Below are 17,351 nucleotides of genomic sequence, written 5' to 3' on the forward strand. Positions count from 1 at the left end.
ATATGGTTTTATTTCTCTTGGTTAATTACTAAAGTGCAGTTGCTAGGTCATAGGATATATGTGTATTCATAAGAAACTGTCAAAAGTTTCTAAAAAAAGCTTGTGTCATTTTTTATTTCCACCAGCAAAATATGTAAGTTTCCATTGTTCTACATCCTCTGCAGAGCTTAGTATTGTCAATCTTTTAAATTTTAGTCAATATAGTGGTTTTAAAATGGTGTTTCATTGTGGTTTAAAGTAACATTTTTTTGGTGATTCATGATGCTGAGCACCTTTCATATACTTATTGGCTATTCACATATCTTCATTTGTAAAGTGTCTCTTCTACTGTTTTCTCATGTAAAAAATAGAGATATTTGTGTTTTTATTACTGACTTCTAAGCATTCTTTATATATCCTGGATGCATATCCTTTGTCATGTATATGCATCGCAATATTTTCTCTGAATCTCTTGCTTCCCTTTTCAGTTGTTTCTTTTGATGATCATGTAAGTTTTAAAATTGTGATGAAGTCCAACTTATAAATCTTTTTCTCTTTTGGCTATTTATTTATATATGTGAAATGATTTTTCCTTACCTTAAGGTTGGGAAGATAATCTCTTGTTTCTTCTAGAAGTTTCATAGTTTTAGCTTTTACATCTAAGTTTGTGATTCTTCTCAAATTAAATTTTGTGTGTGATGTTGGGTAGAATTTCATTTTTCCCCCTTCATTTATTGTTCCCACATCACTTGTTCAGCACTTTCCTAGCTGAATAGTCTTGGTACCTTTGTGAAAAAACAGTTGACCATACTTAGAAACCACAGACTTGTCCATCTATATAGTTTTGCCCTCTTCAGAATGTCATATAAATGGAATCACATAGTATATAGCCTTTTGGGTCTGGTTACTTTTACTTAGCAAAATATATTTGAGATTCAGTCACATTGTTGCATGTATCAGTAGTGCATTCCTTTTTACTGCTGAATAATGTCCCATTGTATGGCTGTAAAATTGTATCCAAATACTTGCTGATGGGCCTTTGGATTGCTTTTTTTTTTTTTTTTTTTTTTTGGCAATTATAAGTAAAGATGCTTTAAACATCCATGAAAAGGTTTTTGTGTGATCATAAATTTTCATTTCTCTTGGGTAAATACGAGTTTGATTTCCAGATTATATGGTAACTGTATATTTATATGGTTATATGGTAAGTGTAACTTAAGCAACTATTAAATTGTTTTTCAAAGTGACTGTTTCATTTTGCATTCTCACTAGCAATGTAAGAGATTTCCAGTTGCTCTGCACCTGTGCCAGCGTATGGCTTCATCATTTTTTTCTTTTGAATTGTATCCATTATAATAAGCACGCAGTGCCATGTCATTGTGATTTCAATTTACATTTTCCCTACTGCCTAGTAAATTAATCATTTATTTATGTATTTATTTGCTATTTGTATATCTTTTCTGGTGAATTATCTTTTCAGATATTTTGCTCAGTTTTTAATTGGATTGTGTGTTTTCTTATCGTCAAAGTTTGAGAGTTATTTACATATCACAGGTTCAAGTCATTTGTCAGATATGTGATTTATAAATATTTTCTACTGTTCTGTTAGCAGTACTTTTGCAAAGCAAATGTTTCAAATTTTGATGACCCACTTATCAGTTTTTTTTATGGGTTATACTTTTGATGTTACATGTAAGAACTCTTTGACTAAGATTATAGGCACCAAGATTTTCTCCATTTTTTTCTATATGTTTTATAGTTTTAGGTTTTACATCTAGGTCTATGATCAATTTTGAGTTAGTTTCCGTAAAGGTTTGAGGTATGGATTAAGGTCAGTTTTTTTTTTTTTTTTTTTTTTTGCATATTCATGTCCATTCCAGTACCATTTATTGAAATCACTGTCCTTTATTGAATTGCCCTTGCACTTTTATCAAAAATCAGTTCACTGTTTGTGTCAATCTACCTCTAGACTTTCTTGTCTATTCCAGTTATTTATGTGTCTTATTCTTTTTTTTTCAATACTATACTGATTTAATCACTCTAACCTTTTACTAAGTCTTAAAATCAGGTAGTGTGAGTCTTCCAACTTCTTTTTTCATCAATGTCCTGAACTGTTTGAAATCTACAAGAAGGCATAGCAATTCACTTTTTTCTCTTTTCAAAAATAAAATAAAATAAAATAAATTGGCGTATATTCTGTATCGTTTACCTACATATTTGCATTTTTATCAAATATAATTGAATATACTGCAGCAATTTATTTTGGTATTGTATTTGATAAGCTGTTATTATAATACATATTATAGGACCTGTAAATTTTATTTTAGGAAATTTTATGATTAATTCTATATTTTTTACCCCCAAAAGTGCAATGCAAATAAAAAAATTTCATTTTACATTACTTAATACATTTTCAAAAATTATGTTGATAAGGACACGAGGGGGAAAATATCCCCAATTGTTATATAGGATTGTGAGTTATAGAGGATGTTTGGTGTCATGAGCATAACCCTCAGTACGTTCCATCTACTGGGAAATAAATAACTTATTCTCAGAGTCTTATGTTTAATGTTAGGCCATTGTAAAGAAGTGATTAGTAAAAGACACTAAATTAAAGTAAAAAACAATATTTGGATTTGATTTATTTTATATGAAAAAATGTAATAGATGTTAGAAAAGTAATGTTTGTAAGAATCTAATATTTCTAAGACTTTTTTAATGTCTAAGCTTTAAAACAATTAGTGTAAATGCTACTAGAAAAATGAAATTTGCAGAGAACGTGGCCTGGTTTTACTAACACAGCATGTTTTTAGCATTGGGTAAAGTTTGCTAGCCCCATGTTGGGTAGTTCTTGAATTTAAATACATTGGAGCCATCATGTAAATATATCTCAAGTGTCTATGCCTACTAAAGTATCTGGGCCCAGTGCCACATACCATCATTCCATTTACTAACTTTGCTTTTGTAATCTTAGTATTTATGTTCTTGTTTCTTTTCTATTTGAAAAGATAGTTATTGGAACAAGAACGTCCTTTTAGAAGTAAAGTTTTTTTACTGTCAAGTAAGAGTTACCCTTGATGTAATGTTTATTGTAAACACTTTAGGTTTATTTGACATTTTAGTAAAAATCAAGTGAGTTTAGAATGGAGAACAAAACTCAGGGAAATTCAAATTCATCATGCTATGTTGCATTTTATTCCTCTTTTACCATGGTATTGAGAGTGTATTTGGCAAGAAACCCAGGTGAGTCATAAAGTGTTAGTAGGTGTTGAAACTTTTTCTTCATAATTGAACTCCAAGAATATTCAGAGATAAAGTGGAGCTTATTGATATTGTTGGAGGTGATAATTCCTGAAGATATACATGCCAGCCTGCAATGATTCAGAGAGTTAGATATAATCACGTGTACACTATGTTCTGATAGACTGTGAGTCCATGGGAATGGATACCTCTAATGAAATTTTGAAAGATACTTCTGACTACTTTTCAAATAATTGCTTTAGAAATTGTTTTTGTTAATTATAATATTAGCAGTTGAATTTGAATGGTGCTTGATATAATTTTCAATGCTTTTGCATATTTTGCACGTCTTTTCTTTTTTCTTTTTTTTTTTTTTGAGATGGAGTCTTACCTGGTGACCCAGCCTGGAGTGCAATGGCACTGATCTCGGCTCACTGAAACTTCTGCCTCCTGGATTCAGACGATTCTCCAGCCTCAGCCTCCTGAATAGCTGGGATTACAGGCGCCCACCACCACGCCCAGCTAATTTTTGTATTTTCAGTAGAGACGGGGTTTCACCATGTTGGGCAGGATGGTCTCGATCTCCTGACCTTGTGATCTTCCCGCCTTGGCCTCCCAAAGTGCTGGGATTACAGGCATGAGCCACTGCGCCTGGCCGCATGTCTTTTCTTATGTAAGCCCCACCACAGGCATATGAGATAGGTCATTTAAGTATCATTTCTATTTTACAAGCGAGGAATCTAAGGTTCAGACAACTGATACCACTTACTTGTGTGGTAAGGAAGTTCTGGGGACAGGATGAGAATAAACATAACCGTATGTAAAATGTCTAGCCCATTGCTTGGCATTTAGAAATTACAAAGTGAATGTTATGGACTGTTTTAGTACCTTATTACCATCCTTATCTTCCAGTCCCTTTTGCATTGTATTCTAATACTGCTTCTTTGAGAAAGATAATGCTATTTTTATATATAAAGCAGTATCTGTAAATAGGTGTAATGACATCTCAGTTTCATATTTATGGAACTCATACTCCTTTTTTTTTCCTTTTTTTTTAAAGCTAGTATCTCACTACATTGCCCAGGCTAGAGGGCAGTCATGCGATCATAGCTCAGTGCAGCCTTAACCTCCCAGGCTTAAGAGATCCCCCCACCTCAGCTTCCTGAGTAGTTGGGACTACAGGGCACGCCACCATGCTCTGCTAATTTTTGCATTTTTTTACTAGAGATGGGGTTTTGCCCTGTTGTCCAGGCTGGCCTTGAACTCCTGGGCTCAAGCAATACACCTGCTTTGACTTCCCAAAGTGTTGGGATTACAGGTGTGAGCCATGGTGCCCAGCTCATATTTTTTTTTTTCTTTCTTTCTTTCTTTCTTTCTTTCTTTTTTTTTTTTTGGAAACAGGGTCTCACTCTGTCACCGAGGTGGAGTGCAGTGCTACAGTCTCGACTCACTGCGGCCTTGACCTCCTGGGCTCAGGTGATCTTACCACTTCAGCCTCCTGAGTAGCTGGGACTATAGGCATGCACTACCACGCCTGGCTAATTTTTTGTATTTTTTTTGTAGAGATGGGGTTTTGCCATGTTTTCCCAAGCCATCTGCCTGTCTTGGCCTCTGGAAGTGCTGGGATTAGAGGCGTGAACTACCGTGCCTGGCCGGAACTCACATTTTTAAGTGATTCTAGATTAGCTAATGTTTAAACGTGATAATGTAAGAAAAATCTAAATAGTGCTACATTGTCAGCCACCCACAAATGGTAGTTCTCTTAATTTGTATTTCTCAGAGTTTTTTTTCTGAGAAACTGAAGTTTTAATACACTATATCATAAAATTGCTACTGTAGATAAGAATATCAGGATAATTTTTATATAATTTAATTAATATTAATAAAAAACTATGTTATATACCAAATATATAGCACACTGTGTTTCATGCTGTGGTAGTAACAAAGAGGTATACTATATAGTTTTTTTCTCAAAAGTGTAACGTGTAATTGGGGAGATACATGAAAAAGTAAATAATACAAGATTTATCATAGGCTGTACATAATTAGTTGCCAAAAGAATGCTATAAATTTAGAAGAGGAGATGATCAAAGTTTGAGGAGGCTTTAGTAGAGGAGACTGGAGCCAACCTGGGCCCTGTTGCCAGGATCTGAAAGCACAGAAACAAGGGAGATATGGGACACATCAGAATTTAGAGATAATATTGTTAATTTTCCAGACAGTCAGAGGTAATATCTCTTAACAATAAGCAATCCATACATCTTCCCTGTGTTGACACATTTATTCCCAGTCTTCCGATAAAAAGAACTCTGTTCTTTTGAGGGTATGGTTTATCCAAAGGGTATTTTATAATTTACAATGCTTTAGAAACAAAACAGTAAACACAGGCACATACCATTTTTGGCACATATTTTTGTTATGTTAAATTTACGTAATGAAGATAGTGTTTTAAAATTAAATAAATAACCATTATGGGGCTTGAGAATGTGTGTGTGTATATGAAGACTAGATAATAGAATTGCTAGATCATATGATAATTCTATGTTTAACTTTTTGAGGAACTGCCAAACTGTTTTTGAAAATGGCTGCACTATTTTACAATCCCATCAGCAATGTCTGATAGTTTCAGTTTCCTATGGAGTATTCTTATTTTTTAACAGAGAAACATTTACATAATAGAGAAAGCAGGTGAATTTATGTTTGTTATATTTTAAAATATTACCATAGCTTAAAAGGCAAGATATGAAACTTACAAAATAAGACACTTTGAATGAAGTCCTTTGATGTCTATATGTCATTGAATGTCCAGTTTGCAATTTGCCTTTTTGTCAACATAAAGAGCAAGAACTCAGCGAGCAAGAGTGATACAAAAGAATTTTACTCCCTAGGGAAGTGTCTAATTTCTGGCCCAGAGTCTCAGAGTTCACAGAGTGCTGTAAGCCAGTAAGGCATCCCTCAAAGCTCATGTATTTCAGGAAGTAAGTGCGTGATTCATTAAGGAAAAAAGCTGTCCTTTCTCCCCATTATGGATGTACTTTGAATTTATTAGAGAGTAAAGGAAAACTGGTGAAATTATGTAGTATTTTTGTTATGCTATTGAATTTTGTGTAAAAGATACGCATTCTATATTTTAGGTTTTTTCCTTCAGGATTGGAATGTTTTATGGGGAATTTGAGAATATTATTTTTTGAAATTAGACACACTGAGGAGCAGGTTATTTCAGTACTAGGAATGCTTTTGTCCCATATGAAAGCGATGTTCCTTCTGTTTGTTTTAAAAATACTGGCCTTTAATCTCCTTGGGTGGAAAACATTAGATTTTTTTTTTAAAGGCAAATTTGCTCTATAGCTGTTTCCACCCTTACAGTCAAACAGGCTTTGTTCTTCAAGAATAATTCACAGTAAATAATGCAATACCTCTGAAAGTAGTTCCCTATGGAAAGTCAGAATTAATTTAAACCAAAATTCTGACATGTAGATAAGTTCCAAATTACATTTGGAAATTTTGTTTTTTAAATTGTATTTTTCTTTTTTCTAATCCTTTACATTGTAAAGCTTTTTTCATTAATTGGGCATTTATTCAGTGTCTATTTTGAGCAAAACACTGTGCTAAGCAAAATCAGGGATGATTTTATGAGGGGTTATTTAATTCCTTCAATATTTATTAAATACTTACAGGGTATAGAGCACTGTGACAGACACTATAGTAAATAATTCCTAACCTCTAGGAACTAGCAGTCTTGTATTTGAGGGAGAGTAGATATACACACATGAAATAAGTAAGTAGTGTAGAAGTTAAATGCCTGAATGACTTAAGTTCTCTGAACTTAAGGTCAAGATCAGTGTGAAGGAAAAGATAGTAAAGTGAGTCATAGAATAGACAGAACCTGAAATGGGCTCTGAAGATTGTTAGTATTCGAATAGTGTTAGGGGAGATGGAAGGCAAAGGACCTGGGGGTTCTACACAACGTGTTAAATTATGAAAAGTAATGGTGAGGCTAATGTCTGTATACTAAGGGAACAGATCATCCTCTCCTTGATCATCAGGTTGAGGATAGTGGGAGAAGGGGAAGACGTGGGGATGTTGGTACCTGAGGGGAGAACCTTGGTTCAGTAAAGACAAAAAAGTTAGGTAATAGAATTAGATAAACCTAGCTGAAGGAGTTTGGGCAAATTGTGTAACTTCTCTTAACCTCAATTTTATTATCAGTAAAACTGTGCCAACCTCATAGTTTAGTATAAGGATTAAAAAGAATATATGTAAAGCATTTAGAACAATGCCTGCAATATGAATAAGTACTATAATATTCAAACTATTCCCATTAAAATAGAGAAATAATAGGCCTCACAGTATCCACTGAGATTTGGGTTCTAGTAGGAGTGAACTGGAAACTTTGAAATCAAATTGTTTATATAATACCAATTTTTTTTTTTTTTGATAGCAAGTCTCGCTCTGTTGCCCAGACTGGAGTGCAGTGGCGTGATCTTGGCTCACTGCGGCCTCTGCCTCCCAGACTGAAGTGATTCTCCTGCCTCAGCCTCCTGAGTAACTGGGATTACAGGCATGTTCCACCACACCTGGCTAATTTTTTGTATTTTTAGTAGAGACAGGATTTCACCATGTTAGCCAGGATGGTCTTGATCTCCTGATCTCTTGATCCACCTGCCTCGGCCTCCCAAAGTGCTGTGATTACAGGTGTGAGCCACTGTGCCTGGCCCTCCAATGTGTATTTTTTAATCTGTTAATTGATCTTTTCTTTTTATGCATCTGGATTTTTAGTTTTAGCAATCCTATCTTTATACCAAGATTAAGTAATTTGCCTGCATTTTCTTCTAATATTTCTGTGGTTTCATTTTTTTTACGTATAGATTTATGATTTATTTGAAATTTACTTTTGTATAAAATGTCAGGTGTAGATCAACTGTTATATTTTTTTCCAAAAGGCCATCTAGTTATTTCACCACCATTTAGTCTGTCTTTTTCCCGCTGCTTTGAATTGCTACCTTTATCACTGAAGGTTTTTTTGTGCCTAGATCTGTTTCTAGCTGTTTATTCTGTTCCATTGGTCTTTTTTTTTTAAATGTACAAATAACATGATTTTTAAATTAGAGGTTTTTTTGTTTGTTTGTTTGTTTATTTTTTGAGACAGTCTTGCTCTGTCATCCAAGCTCGAGTGCAGTGGCACGATCTTGGGTTGTTGCAACCTCTGCTTTTCAGGTTCATGCAGTTCGCCTGCCTCAGCCTCCCAGGTAGCTAGGATTACAGGCCTGTGCCACCGTGCCTGGCTAATTGTTTTTTTGCATTTTTAGTAGTGACAGGGTTTCACCATATTGGCCAGGTTGGCCTCAAACTCCTGATCTCAGGTGATCCACCTGCCTTGGCCTCCCAAAGTGTTGGGAGTACAGGGGTTGAGCCACCGTGCCCGGCCTTAATTAGAGGTTTTGTTGGTGTTTCAATATGTGGTGGGGCTGTTCCCCTCTCATTCCTCTTCTTTTTCAGGGTTAAACTCAACTTGCCTAGCTTCCGAAAAAAACTGCTTTGTTTTTTAGTGGAATTGCACTACGTTTATCAATGTACTTAGGAATAAATTGAATCTTTGTGATGAGTTAGGCTATTGAAGTTTGAAGTATTATTTTATGTCTTTCAGCTGTATTTAAAACTTTTCCTCATATAGATTTTTTACATTTCAGGCTAAATTGATTCCTAAATTATTCTATCTTTTTTATTATGGAATTCTAAATGGAGTTTTCTCTTCCATTATCTTCTTTTTTGTTTATCTGTATATATTAAGGATATTGATATTTTAAATTGTGGTAAAATATACATGACATATAATTTACCATTTTGATCCTTTTAAAGTATACAGTTCAGTGGCATTAAGTATGTTCACAGTACTGCACAACCATCACCACTATTTAGCTCCTGAACTTTCCATCACTCCGAACAGAAACGCTGAACCCGTTAAGCAGTCACTCCTTGTTCCTTCTCCTCAGCCCCTGGCGACCAAAAATGTGTTTTCTGTGTCTACAAATTTTCCTAGTCTGTGTATTTTATATAAATGGAGTCATACAAATGTGGCCTTTCGTGTCTGGTTTCTTTCTCTTAGCATAATTTTTCAATTTATGTTGTACCATATATTAGTTCTCCATTCCTTTTTAAGGCTGAATAATATTCTGTTGTGTGGATATACTACGTTTTGTTGATTCGTTCATCTCCTGTTAGGCATTTCTGTTTTTTCCTACCTTTTGCCTATTGTGAATAATGTTGCTGCGAACAAAAAGCTATTGATTTTTTTGTGTGTTAATTTCATGTATTTTAACCTTACTGACTTTTTTTTTTGTTTGAATTCTGTCATTGTATCTTTTGGTATTTCTAGATTTATGTTCACATTTTCTACAAGTAGAGATAGTTTTACTTCTTCTTTGCCAGTTCTGTTCTTATGTCTCTACTTGCTTTTTGTTGCCTAGTTGCACTGGCTAATAACACACCAAATACAATGTTAAACACTACTGGAGATAGTGGGTATTCTTGCCTTGCTCCGGAACTTGGTAAGAATGCTTTAGGTTTTTCTCCATTATTAAGATACTGACTTTAGGATACAGTGTCTCTATCTCTACCTGTATCTACATGCACACTTTTTCTTGTAATTTTGTGTGTAATTTTTGTTGAAAACACTTCTGCCTGAGACACTGAGGTTCACTTTTATTTTCACTTACCCAAGTATTGCTAGTTTGCCTCTTATATTTTCTAGGTTTTCTATAACTTTCTTTTTTTCCTCTAATTGAACAGATGAAATTGATTTTGAAGAGAAGATGGAATTAACCTTTGTGATTTTCATTTGTTCCCCTCATCCTACTCCCAGCTGCTGCAACTCTACTGCCAGCCCTGGCCATCTTTATTATGTTTCTAATTCTCACATCCCTTTACTAACAATAGGACAGTTCCAGGATTTTATGGCTTCTCATACCTCTCCAGATAAAGTTAAGTTTCTTAGTGTAGCACATTAGGCACTCAGTCCTCTGTTACCTGTGTACTTTTCAAATTTCCATCATTTCTCTCAGTTCTTCAGGTATTCTGAATTATTTCCATCCTTAGAGCATACTATGCTATTTTCTGGCTCTTCCTTTTCCACATGCGAGTCTTCCTGCTTTAATCTAGCTACAAGCCAAGTGTCAAGTTTTATTTTTCCTTAAAGTGTGCCTGCTTTAAGAGGGTTATCGCACATCCTCTTGCAAGCAGTCTGCATAGCTACTGCTTCTCAGAGTTTCTTGCTCCTTTTAGCACTCCCTGTGGGACACCAGTTGCTTTACTAGTGGTCTTTGTGTGGAGTTCTGGGACATAGTCCCATTGATAGAATATGGCTGCCAAAGTTTGTTTTAGTGCCCTTTTGTATTCCTCTGGCAACCTGGAATGTCTCTATCATAGCATTATACCACACTAACTGATTTACTTGTCCCTTTTCCGAGTACGTGTAATTTAGTAACTAGTCAATGCTATTTTTTTTTTTTTTTTTATGGAGACAGGGTCTTGCACTGTCACCTAGGCTGGTCTCAAATTCCTGGACTAAAGAGATCCTCCCACCTTCACCCGCTTGAATAGCAAGAACTATGCACATACCACTGCACTTGGCTGATATTTTTAAATTTTTTTGTAGAGACAGGGTCTTACTCTGTTGCCCAGGTTGGTCCCAAACTCCTGTCCTCAAGCGATCCTCTCACTTTGGCCTCCAAAAGTACTGGAATTATAGGTGTGAGCGCTTATGCCTGGCCCCAATAAATGTTTATTGAATAATAAGTGAATAGTAAAGCAAATTGGGATCTGTTATCTTCTTCTTCTTCTTTCTTCTTTTCTTTTGTCTTTCTTCTTCCTTTTTAAATTTTTTAATATTTTATTTTATTATTATTTTTTTGACAGAGTCTTGCCCTGTTATCTCGGCTGGAGTGCAGTGGCATGATCATGGCTCACTGCAGCCTGAACCTCCTGGATTCAATTGATTCTCTGGCCTCAGCCTCCCGAGTAGCTGTAACTATAGGTGTGCACCACCATTCCTGTCTAATTTTTTAAAAATTTTTATTTGTGGAGATGGGGTCTTGCTATGTTGCCCAGGATGGTCTCAAACTCCTGAGCTCAAGCAACCCTCTCGCCTCAGCCTCCCAAACATGGGGATTACAGGCATGAGCCATTGTGCCTTGCCCTTCTTGATTTTACTCTTTCTTTCAAGATTCCTTACTGATTAGGTTAAGATTTCATAGAGAGAGCTAGTTTATTTTGTAGTGATTAATTGTGGTTCCTATAGTTAAATTTCTTTTTATTTCAAATTAAGTTTTGGATTATAAGCACCTTGATTAGGCAAAAAGGAGCAGAGGGCTGCTGAGGCCTAGGTCACAATTAGTATTTCCTGTCACCACTGGAAATGCGCTTTGTACAGCTTTCTGTCATGAGGAGGTAAGACAGAAACTGAAATAAGTGAGTATCCATGAGAGACAGTGCCTTCTCATGCAGTAAATGGTAGACCGTGCTATTCGTTATATCATTGATTGAACCGGTTGTTTATTTTGGTAAAAAGTAAAGTCTTTTTTACATCTAGGAACCCCTCTATTGGCAGTGTCATTTCTGTTTAAAAGTAGGAATGAAGAATTAGTGAGGAGTGGAGGAAGAGAAATTATACAGAAAAGCGTATTTTCTTTTCTAAATTTGTGTATTTATGTGTAAGTCTATAGGAAATTCATGAAATACTCTGAAATTTATGTGTTCTGCTTTACGTAAAGCTTCTATGTGAGAGGATTTAAAAATCAATGTGCACATTCAGATCTAAGCTGTTTGGCTCACTGTTGCCCTATCTATCTTATTTATATTTTGGCTGTTTTAGCACATGTATCTTTTGAAGAGGAAGAAGTGGTTGTCAGCAAAAGTTTGTTTTCTTTGCGTAAAGGGAAATTAATATAATGCCTCTTTGTTTCATAATCAAATATATTGTTTGACCTCTTCCGTAGAAATTTCAAGAAATTGCTGAAAAAAATATGGAAAAATTGAACCATATTGAGAAGTCACATGAACAGTTGGTTCTCGAAAATTCACACTTCAAAAAACTGTTATCACAGACTCAAAGGGAACAGACATCCTTGCTGGCAGCCTGTGCATTGATGGCTGGTGCCTTATATCCCCTCTATAGCCGATCATGCGCCTTGTCTACACAGAGAGATTTTCTCCAGGAGCAGGTCAACACCTTTGAGTTGTTCAAATTGGAAATTAGAACTCTAGCCCAGGCTTTGTCAACTGTAGAGGAAAAGAAGCAAGAAGAAGCCAAGATGAAAAAGAAAACATTCAAAGGATTGATACGTATGTTTCGGAAAGTTGTTATTGCAGTTTTGGCAGCAAACAGACTCAAGATTTTGGGCCAATCATGTGCCTCTCTTTTTACCTGGATGGAGAGTTTCAAAGAAGGCATAGGCATGTTAGTGTGCACAGGAGAGCCCAAAGACAAGCATAAATTTCCAAGTAAGATAATTTGTGCTTTAAAAAATACAGGTTGCATGTAAGTGAAATATACAGTGTGACTATACCTGGCTATTATGGAAAAACTTTTAAAAAATCATGTAATATGCCAAATAATATAACATAGTCTCCATATGTATGTATATGTGTGTATGGATAAGTGAATATTTTGTATAAATTAGGCTGTGTTTTTCTGTTTTAAGTAGATTAAAATATAAGGTGACAAATATGTATAATTTGAACTTTGTCTTGTTTTATATTTGAATCCTCTGCAGTAAAGCAAAGAGTTTATACAGTGATTTTTCAGTTATGTCAATCAAAACTGCCCTATTTCAAATTATCAGTATGATTTATTTTCAGTTTCTATGAATAAGTATGAAATGGGTTAAAATATATTGAAGAATTGTATGAAAATGAGACAAATGTAAATTTTCCAGTTGTTTTGAATGCTTAACTATTTTGAAGAAATGACTTGTTTTATTTTAAAAGCAGACTATTAAGTAGTGTAAGTAAAACCAAAGAAAATTTCTTTTTTCTGTTTTTGTTGGTGTCATTTACAGTTATTTGTAAATTAGGTCGAGCTAATCTAATATTTCTTAATAGATTTTTCCACAGTAGGCAATGTTCACAATAGGGTTTGATCTGTTTCTTAAATAGCTGAACACTGCTATGAATTTTAAATATAGATTTTAATAAAGTTTTATAGAATTTTACAATGGATTTTTTCAATTTTATAGAACATCAAAAGGAGCAGTTGCGTTGTTTACAAGCGCTCAATTGGCTCACCAGTTCTGACCTTCTTGCTGCAATAATCAGTTCTATGACTGAATTACAAGATGTCATTGGTAAAACAGGTATGGTTCCTTCTTTTACGTCCTTGCAAAATACATTTAAGAACAAATGTCCAGAAATTCTTTATGTCACAAAGTCTAGTAAACTGTATAGGGAGAAAATAAATTTATTTTTATCTTTATTTTATTCAGTCACCGAGATATTAATTCTGTACTTAATGATGTAAATTAATATACATTTTGTCTTTATGGGGAAATGACTTTTCTTGTTGAATGTATCCACCTTATTTTTTTTTCTTTCTATCTGTTTTTCCTATGGAAAGCTCATCATTACCTTTTTATTAGGTAATACAGGCAATGTTCTTTCATATGTTTTTGCCTTGTTTCACTTCTTCTTGTGGCTGTAAATTTCATAAGCTTGAGTAATATGAGAGCCAGTAGAAAATTTTTCTCTCTCTTTTGTGATTTTTTTTACTTTTTCTAGTGTATTTTAGATACAGTTAATTTGAATAGTCTGCTCCTTCCCACCTGGTGTGGAACCACCTATTATCAGCAATTTACAAAGGTTTAAAATGCAAGTTTTTTAAAATGATTCAGATTGCATGATATTTTGTCTGACAGGTTCAATGAAAACTAATTGGACTAACTATGGTCATTTCAGACACATTAGTTGTTAAAACTGTATAATGGACTTGTTAAAGGTTTGCCTGTTTAATGAAATGTAAGCCTGGATGTAATGATAATTTGGAATTTAATTCTTAGACATTTCCACTGTGCAAATATAGATCATACATTGTGATTTCAAATATCTAAACCTAGACTTTTGTAGTAGGAAACTTAAAGATTATTTTTAAGTTGTGGCCATTGATGTTGGTAAGCAATGTACATATTTAATGTGTTGGCAGAACCTCAAGATACTGGGTTTGGAGTCTGAAATAAAATTCTAAACTAAATGTATTTTAAGAATTTTGGTATTATAACTTCAAAGCAGAACTGAACATTCTTGAAAGAGCTTAGAAATAGTTTTTAGATTTGGTTTAAGAAACAGGTGATTTGAGTGCTTCCAAGATGGCCAAATAGGAACAGCTCCGGCATGCAACTCCAGCAAGATCTATGCAGAAGACGGGTGATTTCTGCCTTTCCAACTGAGGTACCTTGTTCATCTCATTGAGACTGGTTGGACAGTGGGTGCAGCCCACGGAGGGTGAGCTGAAGCAGGGCGGGGCGTCACCTCACCCGGGAAGTGCAAGGGGTCGGGGGATTTCCCTTTCCTAGCCAAGGGAAGCTGTGAGAGACTGTACTGGCAGGAACGGTACACTTCCGCTCAGATAGTCCGCTTTTCCCACAGTCTTCACAACTGGCAGGCCAGGAGATTCTCTCCAGTGCCTGGCTTGGAGGGTCCCATGCCCACGGAGCCCAGCAATCTAAGATCCATTGACTTGAAATCCTTGTTGCTAGCGCAGCAGTCTGTGAACAACCTGGGATGCTGGAGCTTGGTGGGAGGAGGGGCGTCCACCATTGCTGAGGCTTGAGTAGGTGGTTTTATGCTCACAGTGTAAACAAAGCTGCCAGGAAGCACGAACTGGGCAGAGCCCACCGCAGCTCACCAAGACTGCCTCTGTAGTTTCCAGCTCTGTGGACATGGCATATCTGATCAAAAGGCAGCAGCCCCAGTCAGGGACTTATAGATAAAACCGTCATCTTCCTGGGACAAAGCCCCTGGGGGAAAGGGCGGCTGTGGGCACAGCTTCTGCAGACTTAAACGTCCCTGCCTGACAGCTCTGAAGAGAGCAGTGGTTCTCCCAGCACATTTGAGCTCTAATAATGGTCAGACTGCCTCCTCAAGTGGGTCCATGACCACCGCGTAGCCTGACTGGGAGACACTTCCCAGTAGAGGCCGACAGACAGCTCTTACAGAAGAACTCTGGCTGGCATCTGGCAGGTGCCCCTCTGGGATGATGCTTCTAGAGGAAGGAGAAGGTAGCAATACTTGCTGTTTTATAGCCTCCGCTGGTGATACCCAGGCAGACAGGGTCTGGACTGGACGTTTGGCAAACTCCACCAGATCTGAGATTGAGGTGCCTGTTAGAAGGAAAACTAACAAACAGAAAGGAATAGCTTCAACATCAACAAAAAGGACATCCACACCAAAACCCCATCCTTAAGTCACCAACATCAAAGACCAAAGGTAGAGAAAACCACAAAGATGGGGAGAAACCAGAGCAGAAAGGCTGAAAATTCCCAAAACCAGAACACCTCTTCTCCTCCGAAAGATCACAACTCCTCGCCAGCAGGGGAACAAAATTGGACGGAGAATGACTTTGACGAGTTGACAGATGTAGGGTTCAGAAGATAAGTAATAACAAACTTCTCCGAGCTAAAGGAGAATGTTCTAACCCATTGCAAGGAAACTAAAAATCTTGAAAAAAGGTTAGAGGAGTGCTAACTAGAATAACCAGTGTAGAGAAGAACATAAATGACCTGATACAGTTGAAAAACACAGCATGAGAAATTCATGAAGCATACACAAGCTTCAATAGCCAATTCGATCAAGCAGAAGAAAGGATATCCATGATTGAAGATCAAATTAATGAAATAAAATGAGAAGACAAGATTAGAGAAAAAAGAGTAAAACAAATGAACGAAGCCTTCAAGAAATATGGGACTACGTGAAAAGACCAAATCTACGTTTGATTGGTGTACCTGAAAGTGACGAGGAGAGTGGAATCAACTTAGAAAACGCTCTTCAGGATATTATCCAGGAGAACTTCCCCAACCTAGCAAGGCAGGCCAACATTCAAATTCAGGAAGTACAGAGAACACCACAAAGATATTCCTTGAGAAGAACAACCCCAAGACACATAATCGTCAGATTCACCAATGTTGAAGTAAAGGAAAAAATGTTAAGGGCAGCCAGAGAGAAGGGTTGGGTTACCCACAAAGGGAAGCCCATCAGACTAACAGCACATCTCTTGGCAGAAACCCTACAGCCAGAAGAGAGTGGGAGGCTAATGTTCAACATTCTTAAAGAAAAGAATTTTCAACTCAATTTCATATCCAGCCAAACTAAGCTTCTTAAATGAAGGAGAAATAAAATCATTTACAGACATGCAAATGCTGAGAGATTTTGTCACCAACAGGCCTGCCTTACAAGAGCTCCTGAAGGAAATACTAAACATGGAAAGGAAGAACAGGTACCAGCCACTGCAAAAACATGCCAAATTGTAAAGACCATCGATGCCATGAAGCAAATGCATCAACTAATGGGCAAAATAACCAGTTAGCGTCATAATGACAGGATCAAATTCACACATAACAATATTAACCTTAAATGTAAATGGGCTAAATGCCCCAAGTAAAAGACACAGACTGGCAAATTGGATAAAGAGTCAAGACCCATCAGTCTGCTGTATTCAGGAGAACCATCTCATATGCAAAGATGCACATAGGCTCAAAATAAAGGGATGGAGGAAGATCTACCAAGCAGATGGAAAACAAAAAAAGGCAGGGGTTGCTATCCTAGTCTCTGATAAAACAGACATTAAACCAACAAAGATCAAAAGAGACAAAGAAGGCCATTACATAATGGTAAAGGGATCAATTCAACAAGAAGAGCTAACTATCCTAAATATATATGCACCCAATACAGGAGCACCCAGATTCATAAAGCAAGTCCTTAGAGACCTACAAGGAGACTTAGACTCCCACACAATAATAATAGGAGACTTTTAACACTTCACTGTCAATATTAGACAGATCAATGAGACAGAAAATTAACAAGGATATCCAGGACTTGAACTCAGCTCTGGACCAAGCAGACCTAATAGACATCTACAGAACTCTCCA

At 36.1% G+C, this 17,351-nt stretch overlaps 1 protein-coding gene across 4 annotated transcripts in view; it reads left to right on the plus strand.

Annotated features, from left to right (window-relative positions):
* The window catches only part of CCDC171 (coiled-coil domain containing 171), a 399,071-nt gene that overhangs the window by 160,769 nt on the left and 220,951 nt on the right, over window positions 1-17,351 (plus strand). For all 4 annotated transcript variants that reach the window (XR_001889029.1, XM_017891142.1, XM_017891322.1 and 1 more), the window contains 2 exons: window positions 12,213-12,717; window positions 13,452-13,568. Coding sequence is in view for 3 of the 4 variants with exons in the window: in XM_017891142.1 (XP_017746631.1) it covers window positions 12,213-12,717; window positions 13,452-13,568 (622 nt within the window). In the remaining variant the exon portion in view is untranslated. The remainder of the gene's footprint in view (window positions 1-12,212; window positions 12,718-13,451; window positions 13,569-17,351) is intronic.

Source organism: Rhinopithecus bieti, unplaced genomic scaffold (assembly GCF_001698545.2).
Source record: "Rhinopithecus bieti isolate Rb0 unplaced genomic scaffold, ASM169854v2 scaffold_71, whole genome shotgun sequence".
Lineage (NCBI taxonomy): Eukaryota > Metazoa > Chordata > Mammalia > Primates > Cercopithecidae > Rhinopithecus > Rhinopithecus bieti.